At 41.4% G+C, this 19,962-nt stretch overlaps 1 protein-coding gene across 1 annotated transcript; it reads left to right on the forward strand.

Moving 5' to 3' along the window:
- Positions 1 to 256: 256 nt before the first annotated feature.
- On the forward strand, positions 257 to 18,841 carry LOC149290346 (mitogen-activated protein kinase 1). The gene is made up of 8 exons (XM_089489414.1): positions 257 to 378; positions 12,850 to 13,032; positions 16,324 to 16,513; positions 17,268 to 17,384; positions 17,595 to 17,709; positions 17,802 to 17,933; positions 18,222 to 18,331; positions 18,731 to 18,841. Exons 1-8 carry the CDS (start codon positions 296 to 298, stop codon positions 18,839 to 18,841), a joined length of 1,041 nt encoding a protein of 346 aa, XP_089345540.1. The 5' UTR covers positions 257 to 295.
- The last annotated feature ends 1,121 nt before the right edge of the window (positions 18,842 to 19,962 follow it).

Raw genomic sequence — 19,962 nt, forward strand, 5'->3', positions numbered from 1 at the left:
GTCCACCCTCAGGCCCCGCCCGCTGCCCCTCCCCTCCCACACCCAGCAGGCGGGAAGGCGTTAGCCTGGCAGCGCCTCTCAGTTATCTACCGAGTGAGGAAGACCCAGCGAGAGCTGCGTACCTGGGGCGCCGCCTCATCTTTCCGACCGCTTCGCAGGGCCATACGCACCTCGGCGGCAAGCCAGAGACATAGCAACTCGCGCAGGAAGCAGTTCCCTTTACACATTTCCCTACACGGCAGGAAATATGGCGGCGGCTCCAGGGCCCTCGTCTAATCCCGGAGGGGGACCGGAGATGGTTCGTGGACAGGCTTTTGACGTGGGTCCGCGTTACACCAACCTCTCGTATATTGGAGAGGGGGCCTACGGCATGGTGTGGTGAGTAGCTTAAGCGCCCTAGTGTTACTCCTTTTCTGCCCTCCCTCCTATGGCCTCTCCCCACCCTGCAACAGCCAGGGATGTGTCTGCCCCGGGATTTGCAGCAACCTCTCCCGTGCGGCCTACTCTGTCAGGCTGACATGTCCCCTCCCCCGTGTTTAGGAGCAGGGAGTCGATGAATGCTGTGAGATGTCATATATCTGTGATTGTATGTGTTCTTATATACGTATTTCTAATTGGCTGCTATGCTGCTCACCTTATAATTTTTTTATTTTTTTTTTCCCCCCTACGTTGCTGTAAATCTTGTTAAACGTACTGCTGTCGGTATTGACTAATCGGGATAGGTATCGTGCTCGTTTCCTCGTTAACGCCGCTGTGCATAACTTAGGAACTCCTACCATAAGAGTGCCGTGACAGGGATGCCTCTGCCGGGCTGGATTGTGCATTCTCACTGCTGCCTCGGTTTCTTGACATGGAGTTTATTGATCCCTAGTCCCAGCTGTTCTATGGACATCGTGATTCGATCATCGAATTCTGAAAGATGTATTCCGGAAACGCTCCTAGTAAATAATCCCAAACCAATGTATAGTTTTTGTTTACTTCTATTAAATGGGATTTGAGAAACTAATTGCACAAAAGATAGTGAAATGATTGAGTGGTAATATATTTCGGGATAGTTTAATACTTTTCTTCTGCTGGGTTTTTTTCTGCCTTGTGGTGTTTTAAGGCCTGAATCCCTTGGCAGGTGCCGCTGAACATGCAGCCATCAAATGATTTATGACATTGATTTTTTTTTTAATGCCAGTGATTGCTATTACGCAAGCTGAACCTGCCACCCGCATCTGAAATATGCAATGCTGTTTTGTATGTCAAAAAATGAGTAGCCCAAGTGCTAACTGCATCTAGTAACTGTTCTGCACGCAACAACCTTGCGGCGATTATTGCAGACTCATTGTCGGTTGTTTTGCGGATCGCGTGCGTGCCAGTGTAGTATACGGCTCAATTCATGACATACCCATCGGTAAAAAAAAGTTACAAATGCTAAACAGACAGTAAGTAGTTTTTATTGCTAATTAGAGGCTCCTTTAATGTGTTTATGATTTTTTGCAGGAATGTATATGAAAAACGTTAGTTTTAAGGAAGACACTTAATCCAACTTAATGCGTGTATTGCATTCTTGCTTAAATGACACTAGGTCTTAAGATGCTCGTTTTACGTTTTGTACAGCTGATATTGGCTAGCAGCCCAAATTCCTTTTATAACTCATAACTAGCATCATTTCTTATAAAACAACTGCACGGCATGATGCTTGTTGAGCCTCATAGCTGAGTGTTTAGGCTAATAGAGTAGTAAGCACGTCAGTGGATATATGAACAAATATTGCAGCATACAGCATATGTATTCACTGTTGAGCTGCCCGGTGGCCAGAATGGCCGAGCGCTGGCTCTATTTCATTGCAGTCCCGTTGTTTTTGTTCTCATCTGTTTGTGTGTCCCTCGCTTCCAAGGGGAAAACAGAAATTCAGGGTGGTTCCTAAAATTGTAATTCCCTTTATAGACATTTGTCCTGCCCTCTAGTTCTTTATCAGCTTTAGAATATTTTCTTCAGATGAGGGATTATTTACAATAGTTTGATACTCCAGAGTATGACACATTCTTTAGCTGCCCACTTGCATTTTAAAGCCACACACACACACTGTTGGATGCCAACCTTAAAATATCTGTGGTCAGTGCCATGCATGCTTTTGTATAAACCCACAAATGGTCACCCACAAATTTGTCCCAACCAAAAACAATGCGTATTCATTTTTTTTTTTCATATTAAAATTGGAGCTAGAATCTGTAGCTCTGCACCTGACCGCCTGCCTCTGTGGACTGATTTTTCTTCCCACTGATTGGCTGCTTGAAGCAGCCAATCACTGGCAACAAAGGGCTCCAATTGAAATCAGTGGGAGCCCTTTCCAAGTATGGGGATCTGAACAGACCCTTGCCTGCAGTATTCTCTAGTTCAGTGCTGAAGCTGACTAGTTGTAAGTATATTGTGTGTGTTGGGATGCATTTGGCATAACACATCCGCCCGCAGGTAACTGGGAAGTGGAGCTAGGGACAAATTGATAATGGGGATTCCGCAGGGTTGCCAGGAGGCCTATGCAAAGGTGAAACAGCCTTGTGTCTAAGAACCTTTTCTCATGTTTAAATGGAAATAGGTTTGTAGTGATGTTTATTAATATACTTATATTTCTATCAAATAAAGAATTTTCTTAAATGAAACTCGTAACTCCCCCTCATTCACGCTCTTATACTCACTCTCTCAATGTCTCCCTACCTTCTCCACTGGCCCCTTCCATGTCCCTCTCTCCTTTTCCACAGCTCTACTCCATCTTCTTGTTTTTCTGTATTTTTTCTTCATCTTGTTCTCCCTGCTGTCCGGTCCATTGTCCAGGCTTCCACAAACGGGCGGGGCCTCTGCACACACGCTCTCTACTGATTGGGGGAGAGACTGTCCCTGTGGGGCGTGCCGTGGCTCGCAATACTTGACTTACACATAGATTTTCCACTTATATAAGTCGGGGCTGTGTTGAGAATTGTCAGTCACTAAAACTTAATGGTGCTGTTAGATATTATACTCATAGCCGGGGGTTTTTGACATATAATCAGACATGTATTCAACTAGCTGTGTCATTAATAAACTTTACCTGCTGCTAAAAATTTAGTGGTTGGAACTAGAGCCCTGCGCGCGACTGCTTTTTTAATCCTGCTGATTTTTTGCCCAATCCCGCCCGCTCCCACCACATTTGTGCCCAATCCCGCCCACCTCCTTACCTGAACTGCAGAGTTCCTGCGCAGTCCTGGGTGGAGCAAGAGAAGACACCGTAAGGGAGCAGCGCGAAGGCAGCCTTGTGGGACTGCGCGGGATTACCGGGACCCACGGGAACAATGCCTGACCGCCCGCAAGACCGCGCCCGCAAGTTCTTTGGCGGGTCCCGCAGGACCTGCCTCCCAATGCAGTCCTCTAGTTGGCGATATGTATGTACACGATCCAGAGAATACAAAATTACAGATATCCAAGAGTTGGTGTACCGTTAATTCGCACTACATTTAAATGTAATTCTGAGATGCATAATTAATTTGCCTTTTGTAAAGCTGCAGTCAGAATTCATTTTGTACCAGTTTTTTTTTCTTTTCAGCTTCAGTATGTAATAAATGCTCCCTTTTCGTTAATACACTTGTGTTTTATGCACAGTGCATCACCCTATAATATGGCTATGATTCTGGCACTCAACAGGTTACAGAAACACAATTAATCTAGAGGGTTAATATACTGGGTAAAACCTTGATTGGAAGTAATAATGGCAAATCGGGTCCCTTGTGCCATAACATCAGCTTAAGAGCTCCCTTTGTATTTGGTTTCGTGTACAAAAAGTATGCTTTTCAACTGAACTATTAAATGTGCTTCAAGGTAGTAAAGAGCAATAAACATGGTAAAAGCTCCCATTCGCTGTTTGTCCAAGTTAACCTCTGTTTTGTGGGAGGTCACCTGCGCCTCTAGAGCTCTATGGATCGAGCTATACATAGTAATTTATTCCACTGAAAAGGAAAGTTGGCAGTGTGAAACATTTCTGGGTCAGTACAACTGGCTGGACAAGTAACTTTTATTCCTGACTACCAACTCTTCTTTAGTCTGTGAAGAGAGATTCCTCCAACCCTGCCCACAAGCACTTACAAATACCGTTGTGTACAAGTCAAAACCTGTACTGTTCAAGGCTCTTGACTACTCAAATCGGAGAACAGATTTGTGAAATGGCATAGCACACGTTTAAATGGTGCTTCTGGGAAACCTTTATTCAATTATTTACATGCTCACGGGGAATGTGGAGGTGCCAGGCAGCATCAGAAGCAGCCAATAAAAACACATAAGGTCATCTGGAAGGTAGTGTAATCTGGGAATAAACCCCAGTCTCTTCTCACAGTATGTGCCAAACGGGGACGTGCCTCCTACTGTCTTATTCCCCCCCAACCATCCAGTAGATTGTAAACTTGCAAGAGCAGGGCTCGTCTCCTACAAAGAAGAAAAAAAGTAAAAAAAAATAAAAAAAATATATTAAATATTTAAAGGAACCTCTTTAGTTATTAGAGAGATCCCCCAAGGGGGATTCCAGTCATGTTTTAAAAAATAAAAATGAAAAGAAACGATTACCAAGCACCTTCTACCCCTCTTAATAAAATCATAAGAGTTGTTTAGTGGGGAGTATTTTGGTCCCTTTAAAACAGTGTTTAGTAAAAAGCGTGGGGATGTTGCTTTGGTATCTACCGTGTGGAACACATTGAGCAAATCTACAGAAAGCTGTTTTTGTCCCCCAATATTTGAGTCTTTAGTATTTGATTGCTGATACTATGTGTATAAATGTGATTTCAAACTAAAGCCCTGAAACAAATGCATACTATGTAGGAACCGTAAACGAGAAACTTGGAAATTAGGGTTGAAGAGAGACCAAAGAGTCTGCAACATAACAACCTGGTCCTTAAAGGGTTAAAACGGGAGGCTTTACTTCAAAATGCCTGGAGTCCTAGTCTGGCCCTATGTGCCACGATAAGATATATAAAATAATTGCCAGGAATAAACGCACAACCCAAGCAAAGAATGCACTTGGTCTGATGGAACTGTATGAATGGGTGTGTACCGCATTCCAGCGCAGCACACAAATCGCCTTAAACCAGGAGAAAAATGGCAAACACCAGACACACTCTGACATGTTTGATTTCAGCAACCAGTAGCACTTCAAAATTAAGCATAATATATCACACACACTGTATCCGCACTTAAGATGCGACTGCTTTATATGCCCTTTATCAGTGATGCTTGTTTCAAAAAGTTAAAAACGAGACCGAATCTTAACAGAAGCCACAAAATGTATACAGGAGGAGGACTTAAAGCCGAGTGACTTGCAACCTAACCAGTGAAGACATGAATCTGCATTCCACAAACCCAAAAAACATACAGCTTAAGAAAAACACTCTCTGCAGTCAGTGATCGTTTAGTGTGTGCTGTAAACGGTAGATCTGGAAATCTAGAATATATTGTGTACAGAGATGCCCAAAAATGATGGATCGGGTTTATTCAACTGTTTATGCTGAATAAAGCTGTCGTTTACAGCTGGAATTCTAACATTGATTGGATGCAGAATTGTCCCATGTATTTGCCCCCCCCGCTAAATTACCCAGGTAGATACATTCTGCTGAATGTAGGTTATACTCGCCTCCAGTGGGATCCAGCACTGCCCCTGCTGAACGCTGGGGGGCGTTGTGTAGACCCCAGTGTGCACTTGGCTGCTTATGCTTTCAATCAAGCTGTGGCAGTAATGAGTTGTAATTCAGTAATTCAGTTGACGGCAGAAGTTTTTGTATCGTGGCTGTTGGGTAAGTGCCTCCCCACCATTTTTGAAGAATGCCTATTAAAGTACCACTGTAGGGGTGTCTGGGACATCAGACTTCCTTTAAGCGCTATGAATCAATCTGTGCGCAAGGATTTAGATTTGTGATCTACAAAGCATTTCGATATCTTCCTTGTCCCAGCCTTTTTATTTCCTACATCAAAGCCACTGTATTTCTAAAATTGCACTTGCTTATCTTTCTAGACTCGTGTTTGTTTACGCCCTCATATAAGTCTGTTGCTGTATTTGTGAGAGGCTACGATGGCTACTTCAGGGTAAATGCATACATGATCATCTCAGCCAGCAGCACATTAGCGTTATTTTTGCAACACACAAGATATTGAGGTTTAGTAATTCTCAGGGAGCTACCCAAGTTCCAAGCGTCGATCTGCTGCAAACTTTATCGTTTGGTTTGTGTGTTGCGGTTTTACTGCCGTCGTCCCGTAACTCTGTTACAGCAGTCATAAGTAGGGCTCATGCAGACAGATTATGTCAGGAGCCTCTGTTTATTTTAAAGAGATGGGGGTATACTGTACCCCCACTATAGAATATTGCTCTGATAGTACTTTTAATATGTATTCTCCCAAAACAAAAAGCACTTTGCTGGCAAGACCCCATCTGCGCCATTGGCACAGGTGCCTGACAGATGCTGGACTGTCGGGTGAAGAAAGGGCAAGTCGAAGAGAATATAAAAATCCATTTACAAACTTTGACTTTTTTTTTTTTCTCTCCAGGCATAATTAAGTTGTCATGTTCACCAACTATCATTTTAAAGGAAATATTATCCTTCGCTTGGCACATAGTATAGATCATGTTATGGTGCCCCTGGAAGTTTATTCACTAAAAGGAAGTGTTGTCGGTTTGCAGGAGAGTGATCATTTCAACTCCCCGGCTGCTCTATTCATTATAACTCGCCAACGCCGGCCAAAGGCTCGGGAAATTGTACCCGTTCAACAATACGTTATATAGCACCAGTCAAGCTAGTCTTGCAACGGGAGCTCTCTGGGGTTTCACCTTAATGAAATAGTGAAGGCGAATGCGGTGGTAAATTCTTAATCCTTGGCCTCTGCATGAACCCCCCCCCCCCCCCATCCAGTTTATCTACAAGATAACATTGACACAGGGTGATTCTGTAGGTTGGGGTTTACCTTGGACAAGAGCTACTTAATTCTATGCAGCAATTGAATGGGTTTTATTTGGTGATGGTCTCAATAATCCCGTTTTGATCTATACGCTGTGCTTAATTCTGTAATTCTGTAATTTACAAGAGCGTTTGTGGGCTGAGTAAAGTAGGTGTTGGCTCATTCACAAGTGCTGAGTGCAAGGAAAGAAGCCTCAGTGTGCGGGAAATGGAGTTGGGGCTGGAAATCTGCGATCCGCCATGCAATCTGGTGAAGCGACACCTAACATTTCTATGGAACGCAATATGTTGTAGAGGGAAACACTTGGTGGTTCCTTCAGGCAGTTGTGGAAACTAGAAGTGAAATACTTCAAGGGGCATATCGAGTGATTAAATAACCGCACCTTATTCCAATCTTTTGTTTGCTGCCAATGCAAACAAACTGATTTCACGGCTGTATATTTTGTACCTGTGCTGACAACGTTAAACATTAACATTTGTGTCCAAGACACGGTTAACTCTTCCAGAGATTTCTCTATGAAGGCATGGCACCTAGCCAGAGATCCCGTGCAGACTCGCGTATTTCTTGTTTTGGTCATTGTTTTTTTGGCTTTGCCCTGACTATTTTTGGTCGGACGCTTTGCAGGCATCGGTGTTTGGCTTGCGTAGGTAGATACTGTTTGTATACAGTTTTACATTTTTACTGTACATTTTTTTTTTTATATATATATATATATATATATATATATATATATATATAATTAGTTCTGAATTGAAATAGATCAAGGATATAAGTTTCTGCAGGGAGGTTATATAGTAAAACAATCTGCTGGCTTATTGTTCTCTGGGATATTTTGGTCCTCCCTCCAATTTCTGATGCTTTGTGGCCGTTCTGCGGAAGACACTAAGTATAGCTTCGTGTTTACTCTTTAAGTAGCAGGTGACTTTAAAGCTACTGCTGAACAGACAGCAGCCCTATTTGTGAGTAAAATACACAAGGGTGGAGCTTTAAACTGTTTTTTATTTTTCGTGGAGTTGGAAAGCGAGTCTTCGGTCTTCATCTCATACGGTACTTGTGGGATTAGATGTATTGTCACTGATTTCAAAGGCGATTTGCTAATAAAACACACATGGCAGGTAAAAGCATCAGGTCTGTCATTTCATCTTAAAGGTGCTGTTTCACCTGTCTCCAGAAATCATTGGATTTAACATTTTGGCTTCTCAGTTGTTACCAGGGGCTACTTAAATATTACATGACAAAGCAGGCAGTGATTGCAGACATGAAGACTACTGAAGTGTTTTTCTTTATATCTTCAAAGGGAGGAATAAAATGATCTGCAAAGGTTTGTTTGCTTAATATACTAAAAATCGACTTGACCCGTTTTGTCCAAGTGGAACAACATCTTTATATTTACACTTTATTAAACTGTTCCACAAAAGGTTATTGCTTGTCTCCAGTATCCTCACTGGGTGGAAATAACTTCTGATTATAAATTATCACTGCTTTCCTTCCTTTATTGTTTAAATGTTTAAGGCTGCAGGATACTTTTTACTACTTAAAATCAGGCAGGTTGGCAACGTGATACTTGGTATAACTAGACGGTCATTTCAATGCTTGGTTAGAGGTAGAACAGACCTATTTCACTTGTGTTGTAGTTGTTGTATTTAGTAGTGAAATGATTCGTGGAGGACGGAGGATCCAGCTATTTCCCAGCAGAAGACTTTGAAGTTCTGATGCTCCAGTAATTCTCATCAAGTTTACAGACAGCCTGCCATTCAAAACAACCTCGCCAATGATGAATGCATAGTAACCATTTCGGTATGAACCATGTATCTTTTGCGTGGCATTGTAGGGTGCCCTCCCCAAGAGAAAATGTTCCTGCAGTGTTGGGGAAGCTGGTTATCGGCAGCCATGTTACCGGGTACCTGTGAGGCTCTCGCGTGTTTAGCAGTGCGTATGAGACGTTAGAGGGAGGGAAGAGGTGCGTTTACGGTTAAACCCGCAGGCTTCCTCTAAACAGATGACGCAGATCAGTTGCAGAGAAGTTTTAAATAAAACAACTAGAATGCTGTCTTTGGGACACTTTCCTTTTTAATACTGCAGCTCCACAGCTGAAGCTTAACACCCTCTCCACAAAGTAGAGATCACGGTCTAGGAACATAGGATGTGATTAAAATGATCTGGCCCATCAAGTCGTCTCCTTATTTTTTCTGTTAAGGCTCGTCACTGGCCCATGGTCTTATGTTCATGGTCGTCTTATTACTATCCTACATTGACGCACAAATTAACATTGTGCTGCTTCTGCTGCCAGGCTGTTCCTCCAGCATTTATCTAAAGTAAACCTTCCTTGCGTTGCATCTAAGCCCCGAAGCATCTAGTTTTGGACTCGGACTCTTAACTTTTTACCCTTTAGAAATAAACTTTCCTCGTGAACTTCTTAACCATTTATGTATCTAGCTTCTATAACATATCCTCTCTGCTCCAAGCAATGCATATTAAGGTCTCAATTTTTGCCATTCCTCATATCCCTAAATATCCTGTAAAATGTCTGTAATCTGCTGGAGATGCCCAGAGAACTGTGCCCAGTGGTGTTGGTGAGGTCTGACCGGGACGGCCGGATGGTACCTTCTTAGTTTACTCAGCTTAGCGTAATGCTGAAGTTCCAGCATGTATCTGAGGCTTCAGGAGTTCAAAGGTCTTACTTGGTTCTTCTGTTACTTTATCACCCTGCATGACTTAACTTGTGTTCATTTTAGGTATGTCTTGGCCTTTCCTCAATAGGAAAAAATTATTTTTCTGTATTGGCCTAAGAAAACAAATGGTGATACAGCTAGCATAGAAGATTTAAACTCTTTGGAAAGAGAGAACCGTGTCTGATAAAACATAACTTCTATTAAGATACCGCTCAAATAGAGATCAATACATGTTAATTACATAAAGAAACCAACTTGTTCCTCATTAACCTCCATCTGGACATGGCATCGTTGTATCCCTGGCGGTTGGTAATTATCCCGGCCGCGCTGCAGCTACAGGCCCTATAACCTCGGGACTCCTGTGTATCTATTCACTATCTGCAACTTGCCTCTGTATATCCTGTTCACTACCTGAACCCTAGTATATCAAGAGGGATGAATAAACAAATGATTAAATCCAATATAATTAACCCTATGCGAGTTTCATCGTAGTTATCCCCATGGTGCCATCAGGGGAGTTCTAAGACAGAAGAAGTTGTAACGTTCCATGAAGAAGACTTTTTTTTATTGGAACGCTTCGGCTAAAGATCCCTTTCCACAGAAAACTCAATGATATAACTGATGTATTTTCCTATCTACTGAGATTCTTAACGAAGTCTCAGACAGCTCTTTTGCTTGGCATGTTTCTAGCAGACCGCTTTGTTTGGGTTTTCAGCAGTGAACTACTTAAGGAGCCATAAAATGTTTTTTTTAAGCATTGTATGCCTATTCAAAGACAATGTTGATGACGTAAGTTATATTGGTGTAAAAAATCAAATGGTTAGAACTACTGTAGGACTTTCCTATAATTAAATGAATATAAAAGGCCTGCATGGTGACCCACTTCCAAACTTAATATAAAAATAAAGTTTTGATGTCTTTACTACTGGGTGTGAAATTGTCCATTTTAACCAGTAAGGTAAACCTACAATGATTACACACACACTTTCAGGGTGTGTTTGTTTTGGCATTGTGATGGAGAATCTTGCTTGTTATCTCTGACCCTCCACAAATTCTGTTAGCAATGTCAAGCAAGTGAATGGATAATTTAAGAGATATCATCCAAGTGATGCTCCCATCATATACAAAGCAGGTAATATTGGCGTTCATTAGATTGTAAACACTACTCTATGGTTGTTACATGTATCATTTGGAAGTGACATTCTGATTACTGTTACATACCATTCAACACAGAGACAAAGAGGGGCGCTTTGTGGCTCGGTGCTTGCTTGGAACCGGACTCACAATGCCTTGTGGGGTTTTTTTTTTGTTTTATTGTCTTACTAGTGGTGATGATCCATGAAAAACAATGTTTAAGTCAATTGTTATCCTCCTTGCTTTTTAGAAGGGGTGTGTGTGTAATATATATATATATATATATATATATATATATATATATATATATATATATACATCCACCCCCCTTGGCTACAATGCCACAGGGATGCCTCTACAGCACTTGCTACTATACAGCATGTATTCCGTGTTGACTGATACGTTGATGCCATTTAAAAAGCCTTGCTTTTAGCTACTATTTTTTGGTTGCCTGCTAACTTTCTTAATTCTCTTCTAAATGCTGCTTAATTTTTTCTTTGTGGCATCTAAACAAGGATTTAACTAGCAATTTGCCGTTTGTTTCTCTGGCAACTGAGTCCCAGCTTTGCATCAGCGCGAGGAACGAGGCATTAATTAGGACAATGCCGGAAAGATATAAAGGGGCCAATTAGATTGTTGAGCTAAATCTAAATTAGTACTAGTTCAGTTCTGCGTCTCTATGGTGCCCAGTCTCCTATTGCATTGGAAAATGGTCCAGGGAACTGCTACGTTTTCCACGGCTGGCTGTTGATGTAATTGGAATCGACATATGTTTAGCGTTGCCATTCAGCATATGAGCAGTTAACTACCTTATCAGTATCCGACTTGCTTGCGGTCCTTTGGTTTTTATTTTATATAGTAAAATGTCATGCTTAATCTTCACAGGACTCAAGCTGGTGTGTAGTTTGGAAGAGGCTGCCAGTTCTCTTGCCTTGTTGTTGTTATAGTAACTAGGATCAAGGGCATGTCTGGAGATAAGTGCATCGCTGGTACAGAAATGTTATGAACAATCCTCGCATGAAGGCAAAATTATACATCTTAAATGAAGGTCATGGATTTATTGTTTAGGCTTGTTGAGTGCAAGACTTTTTTTTTTTTTTTGTTTGGAATAGTGCTTTTGTGTTTGGGTAGGCATAGCGTGTTACGTAAAAGTCTGGCACAAGATGCTCTGTGGCCGGAAGTGGCATTCTTTTCTCAAGAACAGGAAGTGTCAAGATCAGCATTCACACGCTAGCCCATAGTACAGAGTGAAGCTTGAAGAAACTACTGTATACATATTTATTCATAGCATGATCCGTAAGAGGGCTTCTAAGAAATGTTCTATGTGCGTTACAAATTATGATCATATGGCGAGATGTAATTAACGGAGGGATTGTGAATAAATGAGCTGCTAGGCCGTGCCTCTGCTGAAACCTGCCCCTTGACCCAGCCAACCAGCCTCATTAATTACACCAGCCACAAAATGCAATGTGCATCTGTACAAAAGGCAAGCCAAGCTATCTGAAGTTTTCAGCTGATCTGTATGCTTCCAAGTAAGCTAAGTTTGTAACACCCAGCAGGACACAATCCCAGGATACAATGTGTGTAATTACAGGCTGGTGAGCGGGCACAGGCTTCACGCATAACCAAAAATATATATACTGCTCTCCCACTAAATGCCTTTTCAAGTGATTTAGGTATTGAAAGGTATATGTGAAACCCGATCACATGACCATTGTTTACAAGTTGTTTTTTTTTGGTTTTTTTTTTTTTCTTTTTTCATGCACTCTGTGTAGACATCCTTTTTCACTCGTGGAAAATATTTCGGTTATGCGATCGGTGTTTGAACTTGTCCTACATCTCTTGTAGCAGGTAGCGTTCTCGTCAAAGTATATCTACTGTTCTCAGTCACTGTTTGGCTTGCAACTGGCTGGAGGTGAAAGGCAGTAGGCGTATTAAATCGAATGTCTGTATCCCAATCTTACAGCAATCTTGGTGCCAAAACGGGGGGGGGGGGGTTCAATATACTTTGTGAAAATCAACATCTTGCTGCAACACCCTGCAGCTTCATCTCGAACGCTAAAAGTTATACTTGTTTGTTTCTTCTTTTCAGTTCTGCTTATGACAACGTCAACAAAGTACGAGTTGCTATCAAGAAAATCAGCCCTTTTGAACATCAAACATACTGCCAGAGAACATTGAGAGAGATCAAAATCTTGTTGCGTTTTAAGCATGAGAATATTATTGGAATCAATGATATTATCCGGGCTCCAACCATCGAGCAAATGAAAGATGTGTATCCTTTTTTGTTTTAAGATTTGTCCACATGTGTGGCTGCAAGTATTCTCGTGTATGTGTCTAAGCAGTTACCGTTATTGTTTACCCTGAAACCCTCTTGTGCCTGTCCAGAGTTACTTCACGTGAGTCCGCTTCTTTTTCATTTGATGACCTAAACTGTCAGCCTGTAGTTTCTTTAGCCCCTTCAATCCCAGGGGTTTTTGGTACCTCAAAGCCCAGAGCAATTTTGCCATTTTTGCGCTATGTCGGTTCAGCGATTATTCTCTTTTCCTGTGAATAGTGTACCCATATAAACTATATATTGTTTTTTCAAGGAGCTTTCTTTTGATACCATAGCTGGATAATTAGCTGAGAATTTAGAATGAGAAATTTAGTTAAAATCTAGAGGGGAAAAAAAACCTGTTTTTTTTTTTTTATTATTATTATTATTTTATTTTTTTTACATTTTCCCTCTGAATCCTCACAAAATTAAGTAAAGTGATGGAAAATCCCCTCCAAGTTTATCAATGCAGGTGTCTTGGTTTCAGAAATGCCTAATTTATATAGATTTTCCATACTTTCCCAGCACCAGGGAGCATACTATAAGGTGTACATTTTTTGTATAATTTTTATGCCTTTTCTGTTTCAGGACGGGAGGGGGAGTGAGAGATCGCAGCGTCTGTGCCTCATTGGAGGACAGGATATCCCCTGCAGGGGATATCCTGTCCTCCGATGACCTTCCGGGTTACGTCAGCAGTGACGCAACCCGGAAGGGAATGCGGCATCGGGCATTTGAAATGTAACAGCTTTCCGGCTTTCATGACGGAAGCTGTTACAGCAGATTGGACAGCAGAAAGCCGGCGATGCCGGCTTCTGCTGTCAGTGGGGAGTCCAGGCTGTCAACGTGTCCCTGACGCTGCAAGAAAGGCTGGACGTACCGGGACGTCCAAAGGGGTTTCTTAATAGGCGTTTTTTGGACGTCCCGGTACGTCTATAGGGGATTGAAGGGGTTAATAGGTGGTGAAAAAACATTGACATGGTTTTCTAACAGAATTGTTATCACTTAATGTATTAATAGTTTCCAGTCTCCTTTGCTGATTTTATTTCCCTGCAGTCCCTGGTGACTAGTAGATCCGCTCAACCTCATTACCTTAGATTGGACAAGTCTAAAAAAAAAAAAAAAAACAACAAAAAAAAAAACCCCCCTGCCTACTCCAGGTAGGGGGATAACCTCTGCACCTTTTACTGCTGTCTGGACTGGTGATCCACCAGCCCAGCGGCTTACCCGAGTTGCAGGAGGAGTGGTGAGTGATCTGTCTTTTGTTTAGTCTCTCTGGAGTTTCCATAGGTAAGGATACTGTTGTATTCTGTTCGTGTATTGAATTTTCTTTGGAGTGTTCTTGAATCTTTGTATTGCTCTGTCGTCTCCTCAAATTCCACCCCCCCACACACACACTCTGTGGATGATAAACCCAAGAAACCTCTTATGAAAATCCAACATGCCTCATGTATTTCAGATTCAGGATGGAAACTATAAAGTCTGCTCTGGATACTTTAAGCATTAACAAATTGCATGGTCTCCATAGACCTAAAAGATACCTATTTTCATGTTCTTATCAACCCGTCAAAGGTTTCTTTGTATAGCAATTCGTTGGGCAGTAGAGACTTATCATTTGGCCTCATGTCATCTCCCAGTGTTTTCACAAAATTTCTTGCTGTGGTAGTGGCCCGCTTCAGGGAATTTCTGTCATTTCATACGTGGGCGATTGGCTCATCCGGGCCCTTCAGCTCCTGTGCTTCAATCTCATTTTTCTGTGGTGATCAACACCCCCTGCTAAAGCTGCGATGGGTCATAAATTAGCTTCTCAGCAAGCTACGTTCCTGGGCCTTCAGCTGGATAGCTGTCTAGGAAAAGTCTTTCTTCCCGTCTCCAAGATAGAAAGCATTCAGTTGCTGCGCATTCAGGTGCTTTCTTCTCGAAAGACCTCCATAATGACTTGTATGTCTTTGACTGGCAAAATATCATCTGCAAGTACCTAGTTCCCATGGGCTCTGGCCCACTTGAGAACTACAGAATTACATTCTGCAGTCCTCCTTGTGTCCGAGCCTCTCTTACCTGGTGGACACAGACACTTTATCAGTAGGAAGAAAGTGGTTCATTCCAGACAGAGATCCTGACTACCGAAGTCTCGAGGGTTGAGGAGCCACTTTCCAAGACAAGTTTGTGCTGATCCTCCTCCTTTCGGCTGTCTAGAAATTTAGGCGGTGGAGAATGCTCTTCACCGCTGGAGGGCCAGGTTGAGAGGCAACAACATCTTGGCACACTTGGAGAAATATAGAGCAACCCTGGATGTTGATGTCGAAGTCTGACTGTTCCTTTGGGCAGAAAGGCATTCCATCACGTTGACCTCGGCCCATGTCAAAGCTTCCCTGAACACTCCGAGCTCCAGTCTTGGCACTTGTTCTCTGAATCTGGAGGTCTTCAGCTTTATAATCCAAAAATGCGTACTTCCAGAGATCAACTTAATGGCCTCCAGATGCAATGCTCAAGTCAGAACTTTTCAGGCTTTTCAGTCAGTGTCTGTCTTCTGTCTCTGAATACAGTATCACCTCCGCTAGATACATAAGTGAGCTACGGGCCTCATCCATTAAGGACTTTCCACCTGTTTTTGGCTTTTTCTTGCACGGACAAGTGCTTAAGTGTTTCCAAACGCTATATTGCTAATTGGATTGTTACGGCTATCAGCCTAGCGTATTTTGTAACGGGCAAGTCTTGGCCCTCTGGTATTCGGTCCCGCTTGACTTGTGTCGTTTCAAACACCCTGAGCTGAAAGATGCCTCAGTCCTGCCCTATCTACTAGATATACCAGGGACTTCAGGGAAGAAAGCTTTTGAAAAGCAAATTGACTGTCCAGCAAATATGAAGTGTCCCACAAACTGCTTTTGCATTCATGAGTAATAAGTAAAGGCACATGTTTTATGTTGTGATTTTTTATTTTTTTTCCTACCTGTTAAATGTCTGTCAGAATTCTTCAGCTGTTCCCGTGACATCCGTAATCTCCAATTGACGAGCCGTGTGGTTAAACACTGTATGCTACACAGGCACACTTTATTGAGTTGGCTACCACAAGTGGGAACCCCTGCCGACTAGAAGAATGTACACAAACTTACTACATTTTGTGTTTTATGTCCCCACGTTGATCAAATCTTTGCTTTATAAATTACACAACTGAGAGAGCAAACCCGTACAGTGCACAATGACATGGTGTATACGTCTTGAGTGTTAATTCCTTAACTCAAACATTTCTAGGTATATTGTGCAGGACCTCATGGAGACTGATCTTTACAAGCTTCTAAAGACGCAGCATCTTAGCAACGACCACATCTGTTATTTCCTGTACCAGATCCTGAGAGGATTAAAGTACATCCACTCGGCCAATGTTCTGCATCGTGATCTGAAGCCTTCGAACCTGCTGCTTAACACTACTTGTGATCTCAAAGTAAGTATATATTCACATTGAAGCCAAGAAAAAAAAAATTGTAGATGGAACCTATTTTGATTTCTACCTCCTTCCGATCTGCTGACCTGTGATTACCTCTGAGCCAATGTTTAGTTATGATGTAAGGTTTTGGTTAAGGGGTGTATATGTTGAAAGCAGGTTTGATACTGTAAGAATTATTTAACGGGATGTGCAGGGAATGGTATCTGAGGTGGTGGGTAAGTAAATGATACAGAAGGACTTATTTTCTGACCCTGTAAAGGTACATGTGCTTCTGCCTAACCATTTAATAACATAGGCTTGTTACTAATTGATTAAACAAAACATTTTGGCTAAATGTATTTGAATTTATAACCTTTTAGACGTACAGACTATTTTAAATGAAAAGCATTTAAGTTCATTTTCTATAGGAAACCATTAAAGGACATTAAATGGCATTTGTCTTTCTTTTGACTCAAAAGGTTAAACATTGGGGAACCTCGTATGCCAAATACAACTCTTGCCCTTTTATCTATTTTAATTGAATAATTTCTAGGACCACGTACCTCGCTTTTAGATGAATATTCAGACCATGTAATCCAAAAAATTCAAATGCTTCCTTTGTATGCATTCTGGAATAACTCCCTGTTTTTAATACTGTGCATTAGCGCTCTGCCTATTCTCAGGCTCATTCATATTACTTTGATATCTTAATAAATCCATTTGTGTGTCTTCTAATATCTGAACACCCCATTCTGTGTTTCCTTTTGAACAGATCTGTGATTTTGGACTAGCCCGTGTTGCAGACCCTGATCACGATCACACTGGTTTTCTGACGGAATATGTTGCCACTCGCTGGTACAGAGCTCCTGAGATCATGTTGAATTCTAAGGTAGTAACACTCGACCATCTACGCTGCTTTCAGTTTGTAAATTAATTATTGTGACTTCCAAATAACATGACCTTTTTTAAGCCTTTCATCAACCTACTGAAGGTTTTTATTTTGGGTACAAATGCTCGTTCTTGATCTTTTAATGAATCGTTACTTTGGCGCATCATTTGGTGAGTTTGTTTTCAGTTGCTGCAATGTCTGTCATTTTAGGGTTATACCAAGTCCATTGATATCTGGTCTGTTGGCTGCATTCTGGCTGAGATGCTTTCCAATAGACCCATATTCCCTGGGAAACATTACCTTGATCAGCTTAATCATATTCTTGGTAAGTTAAAAAAAAAAAATCCTGTTTGAAGAAACTGTTTTCTTTCCGAATGGAAATTTAATTTGTCCTTGTACTCTACTTTTCCTTTTCAGGAATTCTTGGATCTCCTTCTCAAGAAGACCTCAACTGTATAATCAATTTGAAAGCTAGAAACTACTTGCTTTCCCTCCCTCACAAAAATAAAGTGCCATGGAATAGACTGTTCCCAAATGCAGACCCCAAAGGTAATGCACGGTTCATCTCTATACGCTTGGCTGGATATGGGATGTTTCTTAAGAAATATAAAATGGAAGAGGCATTTTTTGTTATGTTTTTATCTGACAGGCTGTCACATGTTTACACTAATCTATTTTTACATGTCTGCTTGAATTGCGATGGAAGAGATACAAGAGAAGGTTATGTGGGTGCGCATCATATATAAACAAAAATCACTGTAGCTGATATACTAGTAATCTATGGAAAGCCTGTCTGTAGAATGAAACTAATGTTTCACTATCTGTTTTCATTTTCAGCTCTTGATTTGTTGGATAAAATGTTGACCTTCAATCCCCACAAAAGAATTGAAGTAGAGGCAGCGCTGGCCCATCCCTACCTGGAGCAGTATTATGACCCAAGTGATGAGGTGAATTTTCATTTTCGTATTGACATTCATGGGAGCATTTTGCAATTAGCTTTTTTTTTTTTTTTCCTTTTTCTTTCCCGGATGGGCATATGGAGTACATAATGAAATTTTAGCTTGTGGCAGATGTATCCAGGGGAAACAAGGATACACAAAATGCAAAACTTGCATATGGATGGAGATCAGTGTTAGTTTATTAGGGCATGTTCATGTCACATGTATTTAATGTTAGGCAACATCACATATCCACTACAAAGCTTTCTCATGTATGCAATAATGGTCTGTTAAACTATTTAGTTTTGTGTAAGAAGTACAGTGTTGTTGTCCTTTCTGACTTTTTTTTTTTTTTTTAATTTAATCTAAACTGGTTACTATACTAAAATGAATTCTTTGTAATTTAAGCCTGTAGCCGAAGCTCCCTTTAAATTTGAAATGGAGCTGGACGATTTGCCCAAGGAGACTCTGAAAGAGCTAATTTTCGAGGAAACTGCTAGATTCCAGCCTGGGTACTGACCATAATCTAATCACAGGTAATTTACTTACACCGCTTAATTAGTTAGATATATTTCTTTACCCCATTTATTGCTTTGTTTGCACGCACTATAGAATACGTTTATATAAAAAATCGCCAGTTTAAGCGTAAACATCGTGGTTTGATATAAGCTTTCCAAGTCATCTGTCTTTGTGCGCTACCGAATACAAAAGGGTAAGTTGGGTTCCTTCGCGTTTCGCGTGCTTCCAAATCCTACAGCACTGTAATATTTTCCCATGTTCATGTTAAAGATTGTCTTCCAGCTCGGTGGCTTTGTAGAGATGATATAAATTGTTTGCAGCATGTTTCTCACCAACTGTTTAGGGTGTTACTTGGCACCACTAGACAATTCTAGAATGTGAAATTCAGTGACAATATGAATGTGTGGGTAGCAAGTCCTCAAGCCTTAATTTGGCAGGTTTCTCTGTGACTTAATCATTCTCAGAGTCATGGACATGGGCCCCTATGCATAGCATTCATTTGCACAGGCATGCTGGGGCATATAAAGTATGGCTACTAAGCCTTTGGTAGTGTTCTTCTTGATGGCCACTGCTAGATGTGGATGTGTACACTGCAAATGGATTGTATTTATTCTTTCTTTTTTTTGCCTGCTCACAGGGGAAGGCTGTGAAGGACTTCGCACTCTCAGACATCTGTGTTCTTGCCGGTTCTTCCTTGTTGGCCATGTCCTGTGACCCATCTCAGCTTGTCCAGTCTAACTCCTTTGAGCCATTAAGGAGGGGCGGTTCCTGGTAGTTGTGGCTTTTTTATGCTTCTGATGAATTCTTTCGATCTGGAGAATTGTTCTCGACACTCCTTTCGTAAAGCCCTGTTGCAGCGTGGTGCAGCAAGTACACACCTGATGCGATCTTCATTAAATGCTTGTACATTTATAATATATTCTTTTTTTTTTTTTTCTTCCTTTCTTTCTTTAAAATGCAGTCTTTCCCCTTTTTTTGGACATAATTGTCCTGACTTTCATGGGCTTTACATATTGTGTTTAAACCACACGTTTCTTATGACTGTGGTAACTGGCATTGTGGTTTTTCCTTTAAATCTTATTTGGGAGAGTAATTTCTCTGGGCACTTTAAATCGGTGGAA

Source organism: Sceloporus occidentalis, unplaced genomic scaffold (genome assembly GCF_023333645.1).
Source record: "Sceloporus occidentalis isolate IW3139 unplaced genomic scaffold, rSceOcc1.0.p SCAF_40, whole genome shotgun sequence".
Lineage (NCBI taxonomy): Eukaryota > Metazoa > Chordata > Lepidosauria > Squamata > Phrynosomatidae > Sceloporus > Sceloporus occidentalis.

Coding starts and splice junctions, on each gene's coding strand:
- LOC149290346 (XM_089489414.1), top strand. CDS start 296: ATGGTTCGTGGACAGGCTTTTGACGTGGGTCCGCGTTACACCAACCTC. Junction 13,033..16,323: donor ATCGAGCAAATGAAAGATGT/GTATCCTTTTTT, acceptor AAACATTTCTAG/GTATATTGTGCAGGACCTCA. Junction 17,385..17,594: donor AGATCATGTTGAATTCTAAG/GTAGTAACACTC, acceptor CTGTCATTTTAG/GGTTATACCAAGTCCATTGA.